Source organism: Narcine bancroftii, chromosome 13 (genome assembly GCF_036971445.1).
Source record: "Narcine bancroftii isolate sNarBan1 chromosome 13, sNarBan1.hap1, whole genome shotgun sequence".
In the NCBI taxonomy this organism is placed as follows: domain Eukaryota; kingdom Metazoa; phylum Chordata; class Chondrichthyes; order Torpediniformes; family Narcinidae; genus Narcine; species Narcine bancroftii.
Genome location: NC_091481.1, coordinates 69,610,287 through 69,635,815, shown reverse-complemented (window position 1 = coordinate 69,635,815; position 25,529 = coordinate 69,610,287). Strand labels below are relative to the sequence as shown.

At 44.2% G+C, this 25,529-nt stretch overlaps 1 protein-coding gene across 3 annotated transcripts in view; it reads left to right on the top strand.

Annotated features, from left to right (window-relative positions):
- Positions 1–25,529, top strand: part of pane1 (proliferation associated nuclear element) — a 67,807-nt gene that overhangs the window by 18,612 nt on the left and 23,666 nt on the right. For 2 of the 3 annotated variants that reach the window (XR_011348362.1, XM_069909997.1), the window contains exon 6: positions 2,009–2,109. The exons of the other annotated variant lie outside the window; for it this stretch is intronic. Coding sequence is in view for 1 of the 2 variants with exons in the window: in XM_069909997.1 (XP_069766098.1) it covers positions 2,009–2,109 (101 nt within the window). In the remaining variant the exon portion in view is untranslated. The remainder of the gene's footprint in view (positions 1–2,008; positions 2,110–25,529) is intronic. 3 annotated transcript variants of the gene reach the window in all.

Sequence of the window (25,529 nt, the reverse complement as noted above, 5' to 3'; positions counted from 1 at the left end):
TCTTTAAATTTACCAATGACACCACGGTCATCAGCAGGATTACAGACAGCAATGAGAAAGCGTACAGGAGGGAGATAGGTCAGCTAGTTGAGTGGGGTCAACAACCTTGCACTTAATGTTAGCAAAACCAAAGAGATGTTGAGGAAACCAGGAGAACACGAATCAGTCCACATTGGTGGGTCAGTGATTGATGGACAGGGTCAAGAATTAAAATTTCTGGGTGTCAACGTCTCCGAAGATCTGTCCTGGAGCCTCCATGTTGTTGCAATCACAAAGAAGGATCACTAGGGGCTCTACTGTACTTTATGAGGAATTTGAGGAGATTTGGTCCATCACTAAAGACTCTTGAAAACTTCTACAGGCGAACCTTGGAGAGCATTCTGACCGGTTGCATCACTGCCTGGTATAGAGATGCCAACATTCAGCAGAAGAATAAACTCCAGAGGGTTGTTAACTCGGCCTGTGACATCATGGGCTCCATCAAGGACATCTACATGAGGCGGTGTCTTAAAAAAATAGCCTCTATCTTCAAGGACCCCCACCATCCAGGCCACACCCTCTTAACTCCGCTACCATCAGGATAAAGGTACAGGAGCCTGAAGACGAGCACCCAGCATCACAAGGACAGCTTCTTCCCCTCTGCCATCAGATTCCTGAATGAACAATGATCTATAGATGGTACATTACTTTATCTTTTAGTTTTTCTTGCACTATTTTAACTTATTTATTTTGTAATGTGGTTTATATAAATGTTTGCACTGTGAAGCTGCCGCAAAACAACAAATTTCATGACATGTTCATGACAATAAATCCCGATTTGGTGAACAATTCAGTGATGACTAATTGGGACATGCTTGGTTCTGGGGTGAAGGTGAGTTAGGTTGAACAATCTCACATGATCCTGTCGATTAACTCCACTCCAGCAGATAGCTTGTCGAGGGCAAGTTGCAGTGAGAAAGATTTAGAAGTGCATTGCCAAAAATTACAACCTTGCTCGACACCTTTGACACAAAGATTCAATATGCCTGCACCCGTGGTTACTGTAACAGCTTTGTATACCGCCCCAGAGCTGGATTTCTATGAGCAGCCAGGTTTAATGAGGGTCTCCAAAATCCCCCTCAATTGACAGTCAAGGTCTTTACTGAGGTCAGTTGGTGTTGCTCCGTGAGCTGTGTGGAGATCATCAGAGCCCCTGTGCCCTGGGGAAGCAGCTCAGGCTTCTGTCAAGAGATTGGTGAGGATGGTCCTGGTGACATTCCTTGGGTGGATCTCCCAGTGGCCACCCATTTCAATTCTCCATCCCATTCCCTTTCTGACATGGTCTTATGCACCACCAGACTGAGTCAACCTTAAGATTGGAGGAACACCTCCAACCAGATGGAATTAACATCGACTTCTCTGGCTTTCGTTAAACCCCCCCGCCCCCCCCCTCACTTCTTCCCTCAGCTCTATCTCTCTCCCTTTTCCTGTCTCCTTTCACACAGACAAAATCAATTCTCACCTCTCTCCTTTTCAATCCAATTAACACCTTTTGTTAGACTGGACTCCTCCCCCAGCCAGCACTGACTATTCTGAGATTTCCTGTTTTTTTTATTATTCCTGCTGACGTTTCGGGCCAAAGCCCTTCTTCTGGGAATATTCCTTGAAGTGTCGTCAGCAACATATATTTGTCTCCCATTGACGCTGAAAGACTGGTTGGGTTCCTCTAGCATTTCGGTGTGTTTGCGCTAAATCCCAGTGTCTGCAGACTTTCCTGTTTCACTCGACCTTCCTTGTGGCACACAGCAGAGAGGCTCCTCCATTTCCTGCCAGATTATGGCATTTCTCAGGGCTTCTGGAACGACCTCCTTTTCCCCAATCCAGCAGATGAGGTTGTCAGCTTGTGGCAGATGTTCTCCTGCCAGATTTCAGAATCTTGGCAGGAAAACATCGATGATTGTTAAAGTGTTCATCTCGGTTCAGTTATGACGGTGAATCTAATTTTAGTAAATTCATCATTGCTTTCCAGATCTATCTTCTCCTGTGGTTTCCTGTTTTGTTGCTTCATGCCAAAAACACCATGCAGTCACCAGTGCGAAATGGTCATCTATGGTCTCACCAAACTCTGGGGTCAGTGAACAATATAAATTGGCACTGCAGAGCATGCAGAGGGAGCATTTTTGAAGTCAACTTCAGAAGAGATTAAATAGAAGACCTGTCCATTAGAGGTGATGTTTATTTAGGGGAGATTTCCCCCCACCCTCCCCTCGGTGGTATTTCCAGTTGTGATAAATCGGGTAATCTGGTTGTAAGTGCTTTGGAACCTGTTGACTGGATATTGGTTCCTACTTGCAGCGCTACCAAGTATTTCGCGAGCAGTAAGTATTCTGGGGTGGACTGAGATTTTGTTTAAATTTAGGAATGTAGCACATAAACAAGTTCATGCCATCCAAAACCACCTATGTGACCAATTCACCTATGTATACCGTATATCTTTGGGGAGCACGATCAGCTTAGCGGTTAGCTCAACATTTGCACTGCCAGCGACTAGGATTCGAATCCCGCGCTGTCTGCAAGGAGTTTGTATGTTCTCCTCATGTCTGTTTGGCTTTCCTCAGGGGGCTCTGGTTTTCTCCCACCCTTCAAAACGTATGGAGGTTGTAGGTCAATTGGATGTAATTGGGTGGCATGGGCTTGTGGGCCAGAAGGACCTGTTACCATGCTGCATGGAGGAAACCCATGCAGACGTACAAACTCCTTGTAGACGTCACTGGAGTTGCGCTGACTGCTAGGTTACCTGTGCCATCCAAATCTTAGAACCAATGATATAATGATGAGTTATTGGGAGCATTTAAATTGTTGGACTGTTTTGAGAAGTTTGTGCACCACTTTTAATCAAGACTCTGAATGCCACGGTTTAGGTATTAATCCTGCATTGCTGTTGGATCTCTCACTTTGCATTGAACTTACCTCTAATTATGGAAGATTTGCAGTGCAAATTGCTAATCTTGTCTCACATATGTGGTTCATTCACTGTTATCTCCATTTGAAGGATTGGGCATGATCTCACTGTATACGTTGAGATTTGGGACCCTATATCCTATTGTCATTGCTGCTCTCTTGAGGAAGACATGTGTCTTCCACCCACATTATCCAATCAGCTCTCTGGAGGGCTAAGGGCACTGTCAAGGGTTTTGAGCAGAGGGACTCAGGGAGGTGGTATCAAACTGTAGTTTTAAAAGAGAAATTAATGGAAATTCTCGGTGCATCAACGGGATGTAAAGGTTTCAGATCTTAAACCCTTTGTTAGAACATCCAGTCTCTTACCTCAGACACTGCCTGATCTGATGAACATTTCCAACATTTTCTGATTGAGATCTCCAGCATCTGCAGTTTGATTTAATTAAGAACATAAGAAATAGCAGCAGGAGTCAGCCAAGCGACCTGTCCAGCCTACTCCCCATTCATTGAGATCACGGCTGATCTGGCCACAGACTCGGCTCCACTCACCTGCCTTTTCCCCATCAGCTTCAATTCCCTTCAAACGCAATGATCTATCTTAGGGGGTAATGTGGTTAGCGCAACGCTGTTACAGCACCAGTGATTGGGGCTTGGGTTCGAATCCCGCAGTGTCTGAAAGGAGTTTGTACGTTCTTCCGTTGTCTGCATGGGTTTTCCCCGGGGGGGCTTGGGTTTCCACACCATTCAAAAATGTACCGGTGATGCAAGTTAATTGGGTGTAATTGGGCGGCACGGGCTCATGGGCTGAAAGGGCCTGTTACTGCACAATATGACTAAACTAAAAATTAAAAAACTGTCTTAAATATAATTAATGAGGCAGTTTTTACTGCTTCCTTGGGCAGAGAAATTTGATTTTAACTGGGGTTTTAAAAAGACTGGGGTGTTATTGAAGGCCCTCATCTCTGAAGATCTGTCCTGGGTCCCCATGTCGATGCAATCATGAAGAAGGCTTGCCAGTGGCTATATTTCGTGAGGAGTTTGAGGAGATTGGGTCTGTCACAAAAGACTCTTGCAAATTTCTCCAGGTGTACCATGGGGAACATTCAGACTGGTTGCATCACTGTCTGATATGAAGACGCCAATGCTCAGGACGGGAAAAGACTACAGAGGGTTGTGAACTCAGCCCATGCCATCATCAAGAACATCTATAAGAGGTGGTGTCTTATGAAAGCAGTCTCTATCCTCAAGGACCCCCACCACTCAGGCCATACTCTCTTCACTCTGCTACCATCCGGAAGGAGGGACAGGAGCCTGAAGACGAACACCCAACGGTACAAAAACAGCTTCTTCCCCTCTGTCATTGGATTTCTGAATGGACAATGAACCACAGACTTTCTCTTCTTTTGCACTAATTTATTTATTCTTTAAATGCGATTTAATGCAATATTTGCCCCAGTAAGGTTCCTGTGAGAAAAGGGCTCAGACCCAAAAAGTCGGTAATCTCTGGACACTGCAAGACCGGCTGAGTTCCTCCAGCATTTCCGGGTGTTTTTACTACAACCACAACATCTGCAGACTTTCACCTTTCACATCAACACTGGCATCCCTCGGCTGACTGGTGGCATCACAGCCTCGTTTAGTAATTCGAGTGCCCAGGAACGCAGAAGGCTGGAGAAAGTGAGCAAACACAGCCTGGTCCATCATAGGCTCCATCCTCCCGTCTATGTGAAGTGGTGCCTCAAGAAGGTAGCCAACGACACAAAGGACCCCTATCACCCTGCTCACAACCTCTCCTTTCGCTGAAGGTACAAAAGCCTAGTCCAGCCTCTGGGTTCATGAGCAGTTTTCTTTCCCCAGCAGGTATCCAGCTCTTGAACTTCCCTGTACTCTCCCAGTCATAAATGGGGACTGAGAAAGGACTGTTCACACTATTGAAACGACGGTCGACGCTAATGGTGACTCTGGCTTATGGCAGGCAGAAGGCAATTTCATGTAATATTACATGTTCTGTCCATGACAAAGGAATCTTGAATATTTATTGTTTGTCTATCCTCTATCTTACCAGAGTGCAGAAAGAGATAGTTTATGTACTACAGTACAATTCTGATTATCCAATATCGGATTATCCAAAATCCTTAGTGTCCAACAATTTTTTGGACAGCAAGTTGGTCTCCAAAAATGTTTTGGATAATTGAAGATTTCAGAAAAATCAGAAATCCTCACTTAGCTGAAAAATTTCAAAGCCAAAATAACATAATTTTGCCTCGGAAAAATTTTGGATAAATGAAGATATCCAAAGCGATCAGAAATCCTCAGTTATCCAAAATTTTTTCAGAGCCAAACTGATGTCGTCACAGGTTGAAAAAAATTTTAATTAAAAAAAAAACTTATTTTGTTCAGGTTGATTTTTTGGGTGAGAATTAAATATTTTTTTATGCTTAAAAAGCCTTGCCTTGTTGTTTACAAAATGTTACAAGTGATTTGCTGTCGCTACTGGGTTGTTTTTAAAAAATGACCAGTTCTCCAAAAATATCGTTCATCCAAAATAGGCCAGGTCCCAACCATTTTGGAATATCGGTGCTGTATTGTAATTGATGTATCTGACCTGCTTGGCTACAGGAAGAAAGAATTTTGGTGCACCTGTACATTCTGTGTATGTGTGGGAGCGGCATGGTTAACACACTGTGCTGGTAGCTCTGGTTTCACATCTATCACTCTCTGTAAAGGGTTTGTACGTTCTCCCTGTGTCTACATGGGTTTCGTCTGGGTGATCTGGCTTTCTCCCATGTTCCAAAGATGGATGGGGTTAATAGATTAATTGGTTACATGGGTGTATTTGGTCAGCATGGGCTCATGGGCCAGAAAGACCTGTTGCCATGCTGTATCTCTAGAATAAATTTTTTCTCATTATCAATTTGTACAAAGTAAATTTCTACAGGACTTGTAAATATAAGCTGAGGAACTTAAACTTGGTGGTAGTGCAATGGAAGCAAGATGAGGATATTTCACACCCATTGAAGGAGTACGATTATGTGTGTTGGAGAGGTATGTGTGTGTCATAGAGAGTGTGTGTATGTGGGGAGGGGGGGGAAGAGAGATTGTGTGTGTGTGTGGGAAAGAGAAAAATATGTGTGTGCATATGTCTGTCTCTGCCTGTGCATGTCTGCTGGGTTGAACGAACAGAAGCAGTGTATCAGATGAACTTCACTCGGTTAGACTTCCCAGCCACGGCCAAGTGTCTAAGTCCTAGTTATGTCTGAGTTCTACAACTTCCTTGAAATAAAGACATGATTTTTTTTTCTGAAGCACGAGAAGGCAGATTTGTCTCTAATTTCTGAAAGAGAAAACATTCTTGAAGCTAGTGAGAGATTTGGGGTGGGGTGATTTTCTGCAGAAGGTGGTGGTTGTGGAGAGGGTATGATGTGGGAGTTAGTTTGACATCACAAGCTGGTGATTAAACACATTGATGTTAATGTCATTTCCATACAGCAGTTCTTCAATGCGCACAAATGACTGTCACATTCTTGGTTCTTGTATGATTTATGTCCTGAACTACTATTTACTACATTCAAAGTAATTTCCAAACTTTTTTTATCAACTGGGGAAACTATTGTGACCTCAGCTGTTGAGATGGTAATGGATGAGTTGGTGCTTCTGAGGGAGAGAGTCCTCCTGGGAAGTGTACAGGTTGTTGAAATGCAGCAGGTGTTTAACTTGGAAGGTAATCCTATAACCTGCTGCCAGGGAAAGCATGTCTTATATGACTGCAGTGTACTTAACGTGTCTGGTTAGGAAGTTTTAATGGGGAAATGGAACCAAACGACCTTCTATAGCCTGCAGAGCAGAGAGACGTAGAGATGTACAGCACGGTTATAGACCCTTGCCCATGAGCCTGTGTACCCCAAATATATCAATTAACCTGCTGTCCCTGTACGTTATTTCCTTTCAGTGCTCGGGATGGTCAATGGGTATAATTTAGGATATTTTATAAACAAATGTACGAACATGGGTGTGTGATTGTGCGTGCGTGAAAACAGATACATGATTCAATGAAAGTGGCGCTTCACTGACCAGTGATATATCTTGTAGGGAACTGGAGAAACATTGAATTAACTTTTATTGAATTTAGCGTGTTTAATCGCATAACAATACTGACACATTACTTCGGTTCAACTGACCTAAAAATGTTTTGCCGCTGATTTTCGTTTGTACTCAGCATCTGATGTCTCTCATGTCAGTGTCCAACAATAGTCGGCTGGCATTGATGGATTCCAGTTGCTCTGATACCACTTTTCCATGGTTGCGATGTCCTGTTGAAACCTTTCACCATGTTTGTCACTGATGGCACCGAGATCAGCAGGGAAGACGTCCAAGTGAGAATGAAGAAAATGAATTTTCAATGACATGTGACACTTCATGACTTTGTACGCTTGAAGTAGACTTAAAATACGACAGGAATTCACAAAAATAGGTTATATCTAAAAAAACTGTACATGATAGGAAAATTTTAAGGTGATCAGCAGCCCAAAGTCCGAAGAAAAAAATCTTCGTTGTCCAGTGTGGCATCGGAAAGACATCAGCTAATTTATACCTGAATAACTTCAATAAACAACAAGCTAATGATCATTTAATCAACTTTAGTAATGCAGTTTGAGGAATGTGTTACCAGGGCTCACTACTATTTTGAATTGGTGCCATGGGATTTTTTTTTTAAACCTTAACTGAGTTGGTGAGACAGGGTCTTCAGTTCAATGTCTCATTACTTCTTCAGGAGTAGCAACCTCAGCTTGTGGTTGCATCCCTGCAGTGGAACGTTGTAACCTTCTAACTTCAAAGTGTGTGCACCAACCTCTGACGTCATTGTACGTAATGACATTATATATTCAGCTGGAACATGATCAAAAGTGGAATCCTCGACATTATTCCAGAAATGGCCTCAATGCCCAAATGCCTGTAAATAGGAGCAAAAGCATAAAGCAAATGCTGGAGAAACCTGTTTGGCTTGAGCCCTTCCTCAAGGAACAAGGTCTGGAGACTTTTGTATCTGTAAATTGAAGATATACTGTGTATTACTCTGGGTGAACTGATCTGTAGGAGTTTCAATGAAGCACAAAAGGGCAGATTTGTGTCTAATTTACAGCTAACTCTGACACATACAACAGTCAGATTAAACCTGGACAGATCTCACCTGTGACTTGTCAAGGTCTTCTCTGCTGTCTGTTAACCCCATTTGATGGATCTACAGTCTCAGACTCTTCCTGTGGGAGATGCAGAGGCTAGTGCCATACCCAAGTACGATTATATCCAGTGGCCCGGGGTGCCGTTGGCTCCCTGCGTGGGCTCTGCTCTGGAAGAGGTGATTCAGGAGCCACCTAAATAAGTGAGTTTCATGGAGGGTTGTCTGGGGAATATTACAGGGTCAAGGCTGAGGTGAGGAGGCCACTGGGGGATGGTGGCTGGAAGGAAGAAGGTGATCAGATGCTAGCCTTCCTTCTCCTCTCACAGGAAGAGCCTTGGAAAAATCTTCACATTGTACTCACTTATGTCCTCACATTGATGGTAAGATTAACATAGCAGTTAGTGCAACGCTGTTACAGCACCAGTGACCCAGGTTCAAATTCCGCGCTCTCTGTAAAGAGTATGTATTGTTCTCCCTGAGTCTGTGTGGGTTTTTCCCGAAAAGTCTGGTTTGCTCTCACCCTTCAAAACGTACCAGGGGTATTAGGCCAATTGGGTGCAATGGGGCAGCATGGACCTACCGTGCTGTATGTCTAAATTAAGGTCTCGCATATCTGGCAGCACAGTTAACGTAGTGGTTACCATGACGTCCTTACAGCACCAGCCATCTGGGTTCGAATCCCGCTCTGTTTGTAAGGAGTTTGTTTGTTCTCCCCATGTCTGCGTGAGTTTCCCCGGGGGCTCCGGTTTCCTCCCACTGTTCAAACGTACCGAGGGTACAGGTAAATTGGGTGTAATTGGGCAGCATGGGCTCGTGGGCTGGAAAGACCTATTAACCTGCTGTATGTCTAAATTTAATTTAAAGCAGCTCCTTTGCAATTTACTCCTTTTGCAAATGACAATGGATTATCATAAATTACTGGATCTGAGCAATATTTGTGATACATGGGAAGTGACAAAATAGAAAGTTGCCCCCATATGGTCTGTTACCAAAACCAGGGCAGTACCCACCCTTCAATCTTCTCTCCATCATTAGTCATTTGTCAACAAGGTTTGAAGCAACAATCCCTCACCAACTCAGCAGGTCAGGCTACATCCCAGAATGTAAATAGTGGGTCAGTGTTTGAGCTCAGGTCTCCTCATTGAGACTCGCCTTTGGCCATTTTGACTTTAGGGGACCACGTGCCTCGAGACCTCGTCACACCCCTGTTCCGAGTGTGGATCAAAGAGCTTAAGTTCTGGAAATAAGAGCGACTGCCCTTGACATCAAGGCAATACAATCAAATGTGGCATTTTGCCAGAACGCTGGCAGAGATGAAGGCCACAGGCGCCCTGGGGATGTCTCTCTGATGGTTAAGACATACGGTGCCCAGCGGAAGGCATGTAGAAGGTGAATCATCCCTTCTCAATGCACAACTCCAGAGCAGTTGTTTGTAAACATTTTCTTTCCACTCACATATACCTCCTTAAGTATTCCCTATGCCATAGGTGCTCTGCGATTTGTAAGGGATTACGTAAGGTGGTATGTGAGTGGGAAGAAAAAGGTTGAAAACCTGTGTTTTAATCGTCCCTAATTGACTCGTTATGTGTATGGTTTCGTAATGCCAAAGGAAATAGGCCAATGACAATTTTTCTCAAGCAAAATATTTCACTAACAATTGGATCTAGAGCAGTGGTTCTCAACCTTTTATCCCCACTCACAGACCACTTTAAGTAATCCCTCACTAATCGCAGAGCACCAATGGCAAAGGGATTACTTAAGGTGGTCTGTGAGTGGAAAGAAAAAGGTTGAGAACCATTGTTCTAGATAGAGCCAGCCACCTGCAGCTGCTTCGTCAGTGACCTTCCATCCATTGAACCTTGGAACATTACAGGACAGAAACAGGCCACTTGGCCCATCTTCTCAGTGCTGACTTATTTTTCTGCCTAGTACATTGACCTTCACAAAGACTGTAGACCTCCATACCTCTCCCATCCACAGATGCATCCAAATACTTCTTAAATATCAAACTCGAGCCTCCATTCAGCAATTCAGCTGGCAGCTGGTACAACACTCTCACCACTCTGCGTGAAGTAGTTCCCACTAATCTTCCCTCAAAACATCTCTTAACCTTATCTGCTAGTTCCTGTTTCAACCAACCTCAGTGGAAAAATTGTTTTGAAACCCTTCATAATTTTGTATATCAAATCTCCCCTCATTCTTTGACGCTCCAGGGAATAAAGTCCTCAGGTGTTTAACCTTTCCCTGTAACTTAGTCACAGAAACATCCTTGTAAATCTCCCCCAACACTGACCCTGCGTGTGTATTGTGTGTCTGGTTGTGCGTTATATCTGGTTGTGTCTCTCCGTATTTTTCACCGAGGAGTAGAGAATGCCTCCTGTCAGACAACCAATTTTCAATCCAGGCCAATATACTTCCCTGGACTCCACTTTCCTGTAATATGATGTTGGTGTTAATGGATCCTTCCCCTTTTATTACTGTAATTATTGCAGTCTTACATGAATCTGGCAAGTTTTGTGTTTCTTCTATCTGGTTCATTACTTGCAGGAGAGGAGGAATTAATAACTCTTTAAATGTTTTATAGAATTCTATTGGGAATCCATCCTCTTCTGGTGTTTTATTGTTCGGCAGCTTTTTTAATGTATCCTGTTCTTCTATTTCAAATGGTTTTATCAATTTGATTTGTTCCTCTTGCAATTTCGGCAGTTCAATTTTAGCTAAAAACTCTTCTATTTTATCATCTTTCCCCTCCTCCTCAGTTTGGTATAATTGTTCGTAAAATTCCTTAAAGTTTTCATGAATCTCTATTGTGTTATATGTAATTTGTTTGTCCTTTTTCCTTGAAGCTAAAGCTTGTTCTGTTTTAAGTTGCCAAACTAATATCTTGTGTGTTTTTTTTCTCCCAGTTCGTAATACTTTTGCTTTGTTTTCATTATGTTCTTCTCCACCTTGTACGTTTGTAATGTTTCTTATTTTATTTTTTTGTCCACCAATTTTCTTTTTTGTTATATCATCCCTTTTTACTAGTTCCTTTTCTGTAGTTACTATCTCCCTTTCCAACTGCTCATTTTTCCGATTGTAGTCCTTTTTCATCTTAGTTACATAACTTATTATCTGCCCTCTAATGAAGGCTTTCATTGTGTCCCATAATATAAATTTGTCTTTCACTGATTCCATGTTTATTTCAAAATATGTTTTAATTTGGCGTTCAATAAATTCTCTAAAATCCTGTCTTTTAAGTAGCATGGAGTTTAATCTCCATCTATATGTTCTTGGTGGGATGTCCTCCAGTTCTATTGCTAATAACAGGGATGAATGATCAGATAGTAGTCTAGTTTTATACTCAGTTTTCCTAACTCTCCCTTGAATATAGGCTGACAACAGGAACATGTCAATCCTTGAGTATGTTTTATGCCTACTCGAATAATATGAATATCCCTTCTCTCTTGGGTGCTGCCTCCTCCATATATCCATAAGTTTCATTTCCTGCATTGATTTAACCATAAATTTGTCCACTTTATTCTTTTTACTTGTCTTTTGTCCAGTTTTACCCAACATTGGATCTAAATTATGGTTAAATTCCTCTCCTATCAATATATTTCCTTGTGTATCTACAATCTTCAAAAAAATATCCTGCATAAACTTTTGATCCTCCTCATTAGGTGCATATATATTGAGCAAATTCCAAAATTCTGAATATATCTGACACTTTATCATTACATACCTCCCTGCTGGATCTATTATTTCCTCCTCTATTTTGATTGGTACATTTTTATTAATTAATATGGCTACACCTCTATCTTTTGAATTATATGATGCTGCCGCTACGTGTCCTACCCAATCTCTCTTTAATTTGTTATGTTCCACTTCAGTTAGATGAGTTTCCTGGACAAATGCTATATCTATTTTTTCTTTTTTCAGTAAATTTAATAGCCTCTTCTTTTTAACTTGTTTATGTATTCCATTAATGTTTATAGTCATATAGTTCCACATGGCCATCTTATATCTTGTTCCACTGGCCTCTGTGAGCTCAACCACCAAGGCGTTTTCATGAAGTGACCTTCGAACTTGGATTCTCCATCTGCCTGTGTTGGAGACACAAGCATACGGAGTGGAAACCCCCAACTTATCCCCTCCCCCCCACCCCCCACTCCTTCCCCGTCCCACTCGATCAAGGTTGCATTTTTATTTCCACCCCAGGGCTGCCTTGAACCTCTGGCTGGCTCTCAAACTCAGGAACTGCCTGGGCAAACAACTGCCGTTGAGCTTGGTGCACTGCTAGGATGGGACCTTTTACATATTAGTAATCTCCTTCTTGGACCCTGCTCCCTATCCCAGAGGCCACACAGGCACTTCCATTGGCTGGTGAATGAAGATATGTAAAAACAAACAAAAGATAGGCTGGTGCAGAAAGTTTTCAGAGACTTTGCAGGTGCTTCTCGTTCTGCTTCTGTAAGCTGAACCTGTGGTTAAGTGTCTGCATTTCTATCCCTTTATGATGCACAGTGACCACAAAATAGGTCTTGGCCAAAGGACGATCAAACACGTTTAGTAAACCTCCTTGCAGAACTTCATTTGTGAATCTGCAGGGGCCATCTACTGCATCTGGGGCTCCCGTTGTGGTCTCCTCTACATCTGGGTGCAGACTGGGAGATCACTTTGTCCATTCCAATAGCACGGACCTCCTCGTGGCCACCCATTTCAATTCCCCATCCCATTCCCTTGCCGAGGCGTCTGCCCATAGTCTGCCAGTCTGAGACCACCTGCAAATTGGGGAAACAACACCTCATCTTCTGACCGAGCTACCCTCCAACCAGATGGCATTAACATTGACTTCTCTGGTTTATGTTAATCCCCCTTCCCATCCCTCTTTCTTCTTTGCTCTAGCTCTCTCTCTCTGCCTTCCCTCTATCCCTCTGTCTTTATTTACTGAGCCACCTTTCCTCTCCTGTCCTCTTATACACAACTATCACCATTTGTCTGTTGGTCTGTACTCTTCCCCCTGCCCATTCTTCTCCCTCCCAGCCTTTTTATTTTAGGCATCTGCCTGCATTTTACAAACACCTTGAAGAAGGGTTCAGGCCTGAAACGTAAGACTGGGTGTGTTCCTCCAGCATTTTAGTGTGTTTACTACAATCACAGCATCTGCAGACTTTCGAGTTTCACCTTGTTCTCCGTCTTCGTGCAGTGGGAGATGCTCACCTCTCTCCGATGTTAGGTTTGGGAGCATGTGCAAGTGAGTTTAAATAGTGAACAAAGAAGCTTAATCGGGTTCAAAGAATTATTGAGACCCTTTCCATCCGGCCCACAACATCTTTGACCCACTATTGTCAAGAAAGAGGCATAGGAGCCTCAAAATCAGGATCGCTAGGCTGGGGAATAGCTTCTTCCTGTAGGCTGTGAGATTGATGACCATTAAAAAATATTTACATTTTAATTTATATCTTCATATATATATATATATATAAATAAAGAACCCTTTACTGCTTCACAAATGCAGTAAAGTGCTCTTTTAAAAAATTTAAAAAAATTTTTTCATACTATGAACCATATTTACCAAAATACACATAAACCTTTCCCTCTTGAATATACACAGTGTCATTTTTTCCTTCCCAACTCCCTCCCCACCCACTCAACGTTCAACACATATGATACACTAAACCCATTAAACAATGTCATCACATAATGAAAATAAACAAGTTCAGTGACCACTAAAGAGCAGGAACTGAAGTGGGTGATTTGTGCCTAGTAACTTGCGTCAGGTAACCTATTGTATTGACTGAGGGCTGTACAGTGGTCAGGCCTGGAAAGGTAACCTTCCTGCCTCACTTCAGAGAAGCTTTTTTTTGTGGAGATGGTCCACATCTCAGTAAATTTCAATGTGGTTTTGGAAAGGTATGAAATCAGGAAATTAGGTGCCTTTAATTGGATGAAGATCAGTTTTCAATATCAGGAGGGCAAATGAGAGTCTGGGAGCAAAACTTGAAGGTAAATCTGGAAGTCGTTTAAAAGTGAGATAGAGTTCAGGGCCAACAAGATTCAATTACTCCTTTATTGTCAAGTAATAGTACAGAACATCTCTCTCTCTCTCTCTCTCTCTCTGGCTTGGCTTCGCAGACGAAGATTTATGGAGGGGTAAATGTCCACGTCAGCTGCAGGCTCGTTTGTGGCTGACAAGTCCGATGCGAGACAGGCAGACACGGTTGCAGTGGTTGCAGTGGAAAATTGGTTCGTTAGGGTTGGGTGTTGGGTTTTTCCTCCTTTGTCTTTTGTCAGTGAGGTGGGCTCTGCGGTCTTCTTCAAAGGAGGTTGCTGCCCACCGAACTGTGAGGCGCCAAGATGCACAGTTTGAGGCGAGATCAGCCCACTGGCAGTGGTCAATGGGGCAGGCACCAAGAGATTTCTTTAGGCAGTCCTTGTACCTCTTCTTTGGTGCACCTCTGTCACGGTGGAGAGCTGGCCATATAATATTACATGAAATTGCCTTCTGCCGGCAGTAAGACAGATATTTGCCTTCTGTATTGCCATTTTCCCCTCACAGTACGAGAGAAAGAGAAGCAAAAGAGAGTCCCTTCAGAGATGTGAAAGAAGATGTTTAACAAATATGCTTAATGAAGGGTTAATGAATTAGGTGAGAAGATACAATAGGTACCTGTAAGATGGTGGGAATATCATTGCCTTCTAAACATGACCTTCTCTGTGATGTAGCGAGATGGTAACTAACACCACAAGAACGTCAATACTGCTTGAGTAAAGGGCACCCTGGCATTTCCCCACCGTTTCTCGACACCACAGGGGATCATGTTATTGTAAACACAAAATTGCCAGCTGTGTGAAACTCATATGAAACTTGTAAAGGTCCCCTACCCAAAGGTGTATAAAAGTATGGTAAACACTCTGATGCTTGAGTGGGGATTCAGTGTAGAGAACGAGTTACTAAACTCTTCCCTTATCACCCCTCAGCGTTACCAAGGTTTAATTAAGAAACTGTGTTACGCTTAATTGGTTCGGCTATTTTCTGCTGTTTATTTTATAATGTGGGCTGCCTTTCACAGAGACACCGAGTGTTTGTGGATTTTCCTCCAGTGCTCCTGCTGCCCTCAGACCCCTGTTCAATCCATCAACAACCTGAGATCCAGATCCAAACCTCCGACAAGATCAGGAAGCTTTCAGCTCCCAAAGCGCCACCTCGAGTCCCGGCTCCGATACCTGATTCCCATGAGCCAGTCGGTCTCCAGCAGCCCATGCGAATCCCCCGACTGTAAGTCGCCTGCAGCCTGTGTGGGCCCCTCAGCCGCTGAGCCTCTTGCTGGTCTGCTGTCATGGTCACCATCTGGTAGTGCAAGCGTGGCCAGACTTGGGAATCCTGGATGCTGAGGATTATCGAGGGTCTGATAAAGAAAAAAAGGAAGCTATAGAATTCAGAACAATATTGATTGGCTGATAAATTGGGCAGGGCAAATGGAAGTTAATCCTGATCAGTGTGACCAATGCATTTTGTGGGCAGTCTAATGAGGTTAGAATGAATATCACAAACAGTAGAGACCTGAGGAGTATTTAGGAATAAAAGGGATGTAGACGTACGTCCAAACCCCTTAGCGTTGCCGTGCAGGCAGATAGAGGGGGATGGTGACCTTCATTAGTCAGAGCTCCGAGTATAAGAACAGGGAGGTGTTGGCACAACTTTGTCACAAACTGGAGAATTGTGTACAATTTCCAAGACGACCCACACAAAGGAAGTGATTACACTGGAGAAAGTGCAGAGAAGATTCACCGGATGTTGGCAGAAAGGGAGAGCCGAACTGCCTTTGGAAAAAAATGGCAGTGCTGCTGGAGTTGCTGTATCAGCAGCCCTGTCGCTAGTGTGGACCCTGGGAGAGCGGGGAGCGGAGAAACAGCACTGCTCCGCAGGGTCCTACTGCCTGGTCCTGATGCCAGTGGCTACATAGAGACTTTAAATGACCTGTTAAAGGCGCCAACGTGATTTTTAAAAATCCTGCTACCACAACGTCTGTGCCGGGCAACGTACCATGAGGGGTTGCAGACTCCAGAGGAGCAGCAAACTGGTGCAGGACACCAGAAGCGGGGGAACACTTCCCACTGAGGAGGAGGAGCAGAGTAGATGACCGACAGGACGGTGACCACAATGAGGGGGACAGTGGCTGCGGGACCCACGTGGGCTGCTGGAGACCACCTTATGGGAACCAGATTTCAGAACTGGGATTCGAGGAAGTGCTGAGGGAAAGAAGGGCTCCTGAAAGGTCTTGGGTGCTGAAGGCTTTCCCGATCGTGTTAGAAGTTGGACCTGGAGCTCGGTTTGTCGATGTTTTGGACTGGAATCTGCGCTGGAGGCGAATCCACAGACACTTAGCTCTTATTGTTAGGGGTGTTGGGCAATGCTCACGGAGACTCTGTGTTTGTTTTACAGCAAGTAGAAGTTGAAGTATAATCAAGATGTTACATTTTTGTATTAAAAATGAACCTTGATCCTTGACTCGGGTACACTTTGCAGTCTCCTGGAATACAGAATCGACCACAGAACGTTTATACAAATCTTGTAACATGAAGCTAGTGGTAATTTTGGTCACAGTCTGTTTCCAGTTGTGTTCCTTGACCACCCCCCTCCCCCCCCCACCCCACCTGATTTGCATCTTTGGACTTTTTTGTGAGTGAGCAGTGCCTCTCTGTAACTAATTCCAAAAGTGGGGTTTTGGGGTTTCTTCCTCTGGCCATTATCACGGTTCATGGATTCCACTGAAAATGTTGCTTCTGCTTTTGATCACTGTTCCCCAGGGCCAGTGCGAGGCATAGCAGGAGATAGGAAGTCGTGCTGCAGTATTTCCCATGAGCACTGCGGTAGTGAGAGTTTAGAGGGAGTGTGGACGACATTGTTCTGCTGTGCAGTTAACGCAAGGTACAAGGTTCCTTTTTTTGTCACGAAATAATACATTAAAAATACACAATATACTTTAACTTTTGACTGCCATAAGTCAAACAAAGAGTTGCCGTGAGCCCGGCGTCCCTAATGATAGGAGAAAGAGAAGGAAAAGAGAGTCCCTTGAGAGACACCGAGTGTCCGTAGATTCGCCTCCAGCACTTCCGCAGTGTCCGCAGCTGCACAGAGTCCATTCCGAACCATCATAACCCGAGTTCCAAACCTACGACACAATCAGGAAGCCTCCAGCACCCCCTCGCATCCTGGTTCCAATAACTGGGATCTTTTCAGCTAGTCTCGAGCCAGTCTCCAGCAATCCATGACCTGATGTGAGTCCTTTGTCCGCAAGTCGCTAGAAGTCCGCAGCCTGCATGGGTTTCTCTCCTTGAGTGGCCAACAGTTTTCCCTGCAGCCTCAGAGCCCCTCGCTGGTCGGCCACTGTGGTTACCGTCCCGTGGGTCATCGACTCTGCTTCTCCTTCTCAAACGGGGGATGGTCTCCCTGTTTTCTGCGCCTCCACTTCCCCGGAGTCTGCAACCCCTCAAAACCGCTGCCATACACGGGCGGCGCCATCTTGGGCACAGACCTCACAGTTACAGGATTTTGAAATAAATCACTGTCGGTTCCTTTAATTTAGAACCTGTGAGGAACCGTCGGTAGCTGAGCTGGGCAGTAGCACCCTGTGGAGCAGCGCTGTGTCTCCTCTCCCTGCTCTCTCTGGGTCTGCACCAGTGAGAGTGCTGATGTTACAGCAGCTCCGGCAGAGCCTCTATTTTTTTAAACCTTAGCTCCTTCCAATTAGCAGCCTCTCTCCCAAAAGCACTTCTTCAGTTTGGTTCGATTTTGTGAGTTAATAAATCTAAAATTGCATAACTGCACTAGTTTACTTCCCTCCAGGGCAGTGGCAAGGTCAAGGGGATGTTCCAGACAGAAGTGGTGGAGCCAGCTGTTCTGATTTTCCTGCGAGGGGCAGGCAGTAGGGATCACTGTGTCTGGATTAAATGTTGTGGAGAGCTGGTGATGCCCTGGTGGAGCAGAGCGATGTCGGAGTGAGTGAGATGGTGTTGCGGGTAGGAGGAAGAGATCCGAGTGTAGAGGAGTTGGACAATTGGGATATAATCGTACCAGGTCCAAAAACATTCAAGGATGGTAGGGGTTACATGCAGTGTGAGGGCCTTCTACTGTACTGTATGGTTAAAAAAAATGTATGATGGGGTGTCTGTAGACACTACGGTTGAAGTAAAAACACAGCTGGAGAAACTCAGCAGTTCAAACAGTGTCCCTTATCTTTTTTCTCTTTGGGTTGGCTTCGCGGACGAAGATTTATGTAGGGGTAAATGTCCACGTCAGCTGCAGGCTCGTTTGTGGCTGACAAGTCCGATGCAGGACAGGCAGACACAGTTGCAGCGGTTGCAGGGGAAAATTTGTTGGTAGGGTTGGGTGTTGGGTTTTTCCTCCTTTGTCTTTTGTCAGTGAGGTGGGCTCTGCGGTCTTCTTCAAAGGAGGTTGCTGCCCGCTGAACTGTGAGGCACCAAGATGCACGGTTTGAGGCGATATCAGCCCACTGGCGGTGGTCAATGGGGCAGGCACCAAGAGATTTCTTTAGGCAGTCCTTGTACCTCTTCTTTGGTGCACCTCTGACACGATGGCCAGTGGAGAGCTCGCCATATAACACGATCTTGGGAAGGCGATGGTCCTCCATTCTGGAGACGTGACCTACCCAGCACAGTTGGATCTTCAGTAGCGTGGATTCGATGCTGTCGGCCTCTGCCATCTCGAGTACTTCGATGTTTGGGATGAAGTCGCTCCAATGAATGTTGAGGATGGAGCGGAGACAACGCTGGTGGAAGCGTTCTAGGAGCCGTAGGTGATGCCGGTAGAGGACCCATGATTCGGAGCCGAACAGGAGTGTGGGTATGACAACGGCTCTGTATACGCTTATCTTTGTGAGGTTTTTCAGTTGGTTGTTTTTCCAGACTTTTTTGTGTAGTCTTCCAAAGGCGCTATTTGCCTTGGCGAGTCTGTTGTCTATCTCGTTGTCGATCCTTGCATCTGATGAAATGGTGCAGCCGAGATAGGTAAACTGGTTGACTGTTTTGAGTTTTGTGTGCCCGATGGAGATGTCGGAGGGCTGGTAGTCATGGTGGGGAGCTGGCTGATGGAGGACCTCAGTTTTCTTCAGGCTGACTTCCAGGCCAAACATTTTGGCAGTTTCCGCAAAACAGGACGTCAATATAGCAAAGATAAAGATACATCACCAAAGTTACAGGCCTGAGCCCTTCATCAAGGTATGAGCCAAATGTCGGCAGGTGTCTGAGTACAATGGTTTACAAGGAGGTGCCTGCCGACATTTTGTCCATACCTTGATCAAGGGCTCTCTCATACCAGTGCCGGATTAAGGTATTGTGCAGCCTGTAGTAAGTGTTTGAAAAGGGCCCTAAATAGTGCCAGCTGGTGCATGCACGGTGAGGAAGGGAAACACTTACACTGAAATTAAGCCCCTCCCCTGTTAAAACACACATTTTGTTAAAAAAAAAACTAACAGCAGAGGTTGGCGGCATGCGGGATCAATGGCTGTCTTGGTTACCCATAATCTCCCACACAGCTGGAACCACTGCCAGGGTCAGTGCCAGGGAAACACAGAGCGGTTCCAGCTGTGTGGGGAATTAAGGGGTAACTAAGATGGCCATTGCGCGAGCTGCTGGGGATAGTCTGTGTTAACCCCGATTAAATTTAAGGTTAGCGATTTTAGCCAATTATCACCTTTAAATGGGGTTATTAACAGACTATCAGTAGAATCTGGTAGCCTGCTGCACAAAGATCTGCTGGAGCCCTTGAAATTATGGGGCCCGAAGCATTTGCTAGTCTTGCTACATTAATCCGGCCTTGGCTCAAGCCCAAAACGTTGGTTATGTACCTTTATCTTTGCTACATAAAATATCCTCTTTGACCTGTTGAATTTCTCCAGCTTTATGTTTTTACTTGTCTGAATGAGGAACTGTGTGATTATAAGGCAGGGCTTGGGGATGTGAAGAAACATCAACATGGGGCTATATTTTGGATGGGACATTTTGGGAGAGACAGGGTCTGTTTCCACACTGTGTAACTGTGACGTGGGCGATGGATCTGCCGAGAGAGCTGGTGTAGTCTTTTTTTTTTAAATTTTTTATTTTTCACACCATAAATCACATTAGCCATGATATACACTTTTTCTTTTTCACACATATACAGTGACTTTTTCTCCCACCCCTCCCTCCTCCCAAGCCACCCCCCCACCCCCCCCCCCATCCATTTTAGGTATACAATCTAGGTTGCATTAAACCAGTCAGACAATGTTGTCATTCAACAAAAATACACCAGAAATTCTACTGAGTCCATTCTTTTCTTTCCTTCTCCTTCCATCAACTTAGGTAATGTTTGTTCCCGGTAGGTTTTCGCTATTGTATTTAATGTAAGGCTCCCATACTTGTTCGAATATTTCAATATTATTTCTTAAACTATATGTTATTTTTTCTAATGGAATACATTTATTCATTTCTATATACCATTGTTGTATTTTCAAATTATCTTCCAATTTCCAGGTTGACATAATACATTTTTTTGCTACGGCTAGGGCTATCTTAACAAATCTTTTTTGTGCATCCTCCAAATCAATTCTAAATTCTTTGTTTTTTATGTTACTTAGGAGAAAGATCTCTGGATTCTTTGGTATATTGTTTTCTGTTATTTTATTTAATATCTGATTGAGATCATCCCAAAATTTTTCTACTCTCTCACATGTCCAGATTGCATGAATTGTTGTTCACATTTCTTTTTTACATCGAAAACATCTATCAGATACTGTTGGGTCCCATTTATTTAACTTTTGCGGTGTAGTATATAGTCTGTGTAACCAATTATATTGTATCATACGTAGCCTCGTATTTATTGTATTTCTCATCGTTCCAGAACATAATTTCTCCCATGTTTCCTTTTTTATCTTTATATTTAAATCTTGTTCCCATTTTTGTTTAGTTTTACCATTTGTTTCCTCATTCTCCTTTTCTTGCAGTTTAATATGCATATTTGTTATAAATCTTTTGATTAACATTGTATCTGTAATCACATATTCAAGGTTACTTGCCTCTGGCAAACTCAAACTGCTTCCTAATTTATCCTTCAAGTAGGATCTCAATTGGTAATATGCCAGCGCTGTATCTCCAGTTATATTGTACTTATCTCTCATTTGTTCAAAGGATAAGAATCTACTTCCTGAAAAACAATTTTCTATTCTTTTAATCCCTTTTTTTTCCCATTCTCTAAAGGAAAGGTCTGGTGTAGTCTTGATGGTCTGTTGGCAGAACCGAGAGGAGACACCAGCCACCTGTTGCTGTAGCTAATTCAACGTCACAACTGCTGGCTCTGGTCGCAAGCAGCAGGAATTACCTGAAACTCTTTGATAACTGATTTAAATTTTTAAATTTAAATTTAGATATACAGAACATTACTGGGCCCTTTCAGTCCATGAACCCATGCCACCCGATTACGCTTAATTGACTTACAACCCCCGGTACGTATTGATTTCACTTGATACCACATAAAGGTCCCCAGTTGGATGGAATTACCAACATAGCCACAACCACAGCAAAAGGATATCCTGTAGTGGAAGCATGGTCCACGATGAACCCAGCTCCCTGGTTTTTCAAGGCACAATGGGTGTCCTGTGACATTGTCAAAACACAGAGCCATCATTGCAAGGGGTGGCTGCCTCGACATGAAATGTTATAGGGGATACAGACAGAGCAAATGCTAGCAAGCTTTTTCCACTGAGGTTGGGTGAGACTAGAACCAAAGGACATGGGTTAAGTGCATAAAGTGAGATGTTGGGGGAACTTCCCGCAGGGAGCGGTGAGAGGGCGGAACGAGCTGTCAGCTGAAGTGGTGAATGCAGGCTTGATTTCAACATTTAACTTAAAAAGCAGTCAGGTACATGGATTTGGACTGGGTACATCAATCGGACTAGGCAGAACAGTAGTTTGGCACTGATGAGATGGGCCAAATGGCCTGTTTCTCTGCTGTAGTGTTCTATGGGCAACCATCTCTTTCCCTCCATGGATGCTGTCTGGCTTGCTGAGTGTAGGTGACTAGCAGAGAGATCCCTTTCTCTCTCCAGTGGAGCTGGGGCATTGTGGGTGTCCAGGGTTGACTGGAGTCATCACTGCTACAGCTGATGATCTCCACTGCTTTCTACATCATGGCCCTGCATGATGAATGGCTTCACTTTTGACAGATGCTTGTGAGTCTGCTCTGTTCACAATGGGTTAACATCACCTCCACAGTCCTGTCAATGAGCAGGCTGATAATTGACTTCATGAAGGGAAAACAAGAGATGTATGATCCAGTAATCATTAGGATGGAGAGGTTGAGCAAATTTAAGTTCTTGGGAGTCACTATTTTGGACGATCTTTCCTGAACCCAACACACTAATGGCATCGTGAAGAAACCATGTTAACCCCTCTACTTCCTCAGGAGTTTGCAGAAACCCTGGAAAGTTTCTACAGCGGTGTGGTGGAAAGTGTGCTGACGATCTGGAATGGGGGAACACCAATACCCCTGAGCATAAAGCCCTGCAAAAGTTAGAGAAGACAGCTCAGGACATCATAGGGAAAACCCTCCCCACCATTGCGAACATCTATGGGGAACGCTGCCATTGGAGAGCAGCAGCGATCATCAAGGACTCACCCCACCCAGAACTCACTCTGTTCTCACTGCTGCTATCAGGAAAGAGGTATTGGTGCCACAAGACTCGCACCACCAGGTTCAGGAACAGCTGCTCCCCCCTCCACCATCAAACTTCTCAACAACAAACTCAATCAGGGGCTCATTTAAGGACTCTTTTGCATTTTGTTTTTTTTCCTCTTTATATTGTACAGTCAATTTGTTTACATTTCTTTATCTGTTTACATGTGTATGTTGAGTACAGTTTTTTGCACTACCAATTAGTGGTAATTCTGCATGGCCCACAGGAATAAGAACCTCAGGGTTGCATGTGATGTCATGTATTTACTCCAACAATATATCTGAAATCTGTCCACTGCAACTGACCGAATATAGTCAAGTCAAGTTTATTGTCATCTGATTGTACGAATACAACCCTACAAGACAACCAGTCCTTGGTGCAAAACACACAGACACACAACCAGACATAACCCTCCCAGAGTCAAACATTCCATATACAGGACAATTATTCATATATACAAATATATTTAAATATTGTTTTATGAATATGTGAGTCTTGGATGGTTAGTGCGAGCAGTTCCTTTGGCCGTTCACCAATCTCACTGGGAAGAAGCTGTTCCTCATCCTGGTGGTGCTGGCTCTGATCCTCCTGTATCTCTTCCCCGACGGGAACAGCTGAAAGATGCTGTGTGCAGGATGGAAAGAGCCCTCAAAGATTTTGCACGCCCTCTTCAGACAACAATCCTGGTAGATCATGTCGATGGATGGGGGTGGGGTGGGGTGGTGTAGAGGGAGACCCCAGTGATCCTCTCTGCCACTTTTATGGTCCTATGGATTGACCTCTGATCCTTTTTTCTGCAGCAACTGAACCGCACTGATGCAACCGGCCAGGACGCTCACAATAGAGCTCCTGTAGCTCGTGATGATGGTGACCGATAGCCTTGCCGGCTTCAGTCTTCTCAGGATGTGCAGACCCTGTTGCACCCTCCTGACAATATTGTGCGTCCATGATAGGTCTCTAGTTAAGTAGACTCCAAGGAACTTGGAGCTCTTTGCTCTCTCTACTATAGAGTAGTGTATCTCAGAGGCTTTCGATCACCTTGTGAAGCGATCAGTGAACACCAGCTCTCCTTCCTCACAATGGCCCAGATCATTGACCAGTGACCAGCCTCATTGTTCTGCAAACCTCCTCCCCCATTTCCCTGGGGACCGGGGGCCTGTCTATTTTCAGGTGTAGAGTAAAAGAATAACTCACAGTCAGAAGTGTCTGACTAAAATAACTGGGTTAAACAGGGCAGGTGCAGCAGAGAGAAAGAGAAAGACAGGACGAGCTCCTAGCTCAGTTGCCAGCCACTTCTCAAACACTGATGGGTCTGTGGGTTCCTTTCACATCATGATTCTTATTCAGATCAGGGACGTACACAAATTGAGTCAAATTCAATCATAAACAACCAATGAGTTTCATGCTCTCTTTGTCACATTCAAATGAGAGCCTCTGAGGTGGCCAAGGGAGAAATTGGAAATTAATTTAGATTTAATTTGAGGTGAACAGGGCCTTCCAAACTACAAGCCTGAGCCACCCTTGCACACTAATGTGACCAATTAACCTTTGTATATCTTTGGATGAAACCGGAACGTACTGAGGAACCCCAAATGATGGGCAGGTTCCGGCCTGAGAGCACAAGATTGCCAGGATAGGGGATGTCAATTCCAGGGTATCACAGTTCTCTAGCAGGTTAGTCCTGGGCAGCATGGTTAGCGTAGCAGTCTGTGCCAGCAATCAGGGCCCGAGTTCGAAACCCATGCTGTCTGTAAGGAGTTTTTACTTTCTCCCCTTCTCTGCGTGGGTTTTCCCCAGGGGCTCTGGTTTCCTCCCACACTTTGAAACATATAGGGGGGTGGTTGTAGGTTATTTGGGTGTAATTGGACAGCACGGACTTGTGGGCTGGAAGGGCCTCTTACCATGCTGTTTGTTTAAACTTTAAAAAAAAATTAAGGTGGTGGAAGTCCAGGCTCACTGCTCCAGTGACACGGTTTGATACTGCCTGTGTGGAGTTTGCACATTCCTCTTGCAGCTGCTTGCATTTCCTCACACATCCCCAAGACGTGGACGTTCATAGGTTAACTGGCTGTTGAATATCGTGTCTCGCTGCAAGCAGGTCATGAACCTAATGTGATTGAAAGGAAGATAGATTATTGGGGGAGGGGGGGTAATCTAGTAGTTCGCAATATCAATGTTGGTACAATAGGGACATTTAAAAGGCTCTTAAACACGCACACGGATGAAAGAAAAATAGAGGGTTACGGATGTGAGGTAGGGAAGGTTTTGTGTTTGAGTCAGTTTATATTAGATCGGCACAACACCATGTGTCAAATGGCAAGAATGTTCTAAGTCCTACAACTCATCCACTCTATAAATTATTAGGGATTACTCTGAGGAAGAATATATATGTGCACTTGGATCGACATGGCATGAGCAGGGAGAGTCAGCACGGTTTTTTAAGTGAGTGGTCATGTCTTACAATCTGACGGAAGTTTTTGAAGATGTGACCAATAAGGTTGACGAGGGCAGAGCAGCAGATCTGTATATGGATTTCAACAATACAACACACACACACACACACACACACACACACACACACACACACACACACACACACACACACACACACACACACACACACAATGAAACACAACAAGCACTGTACTATGCAGAACACAACACACAATAAATGCAACAAAACAGAACTAACACAG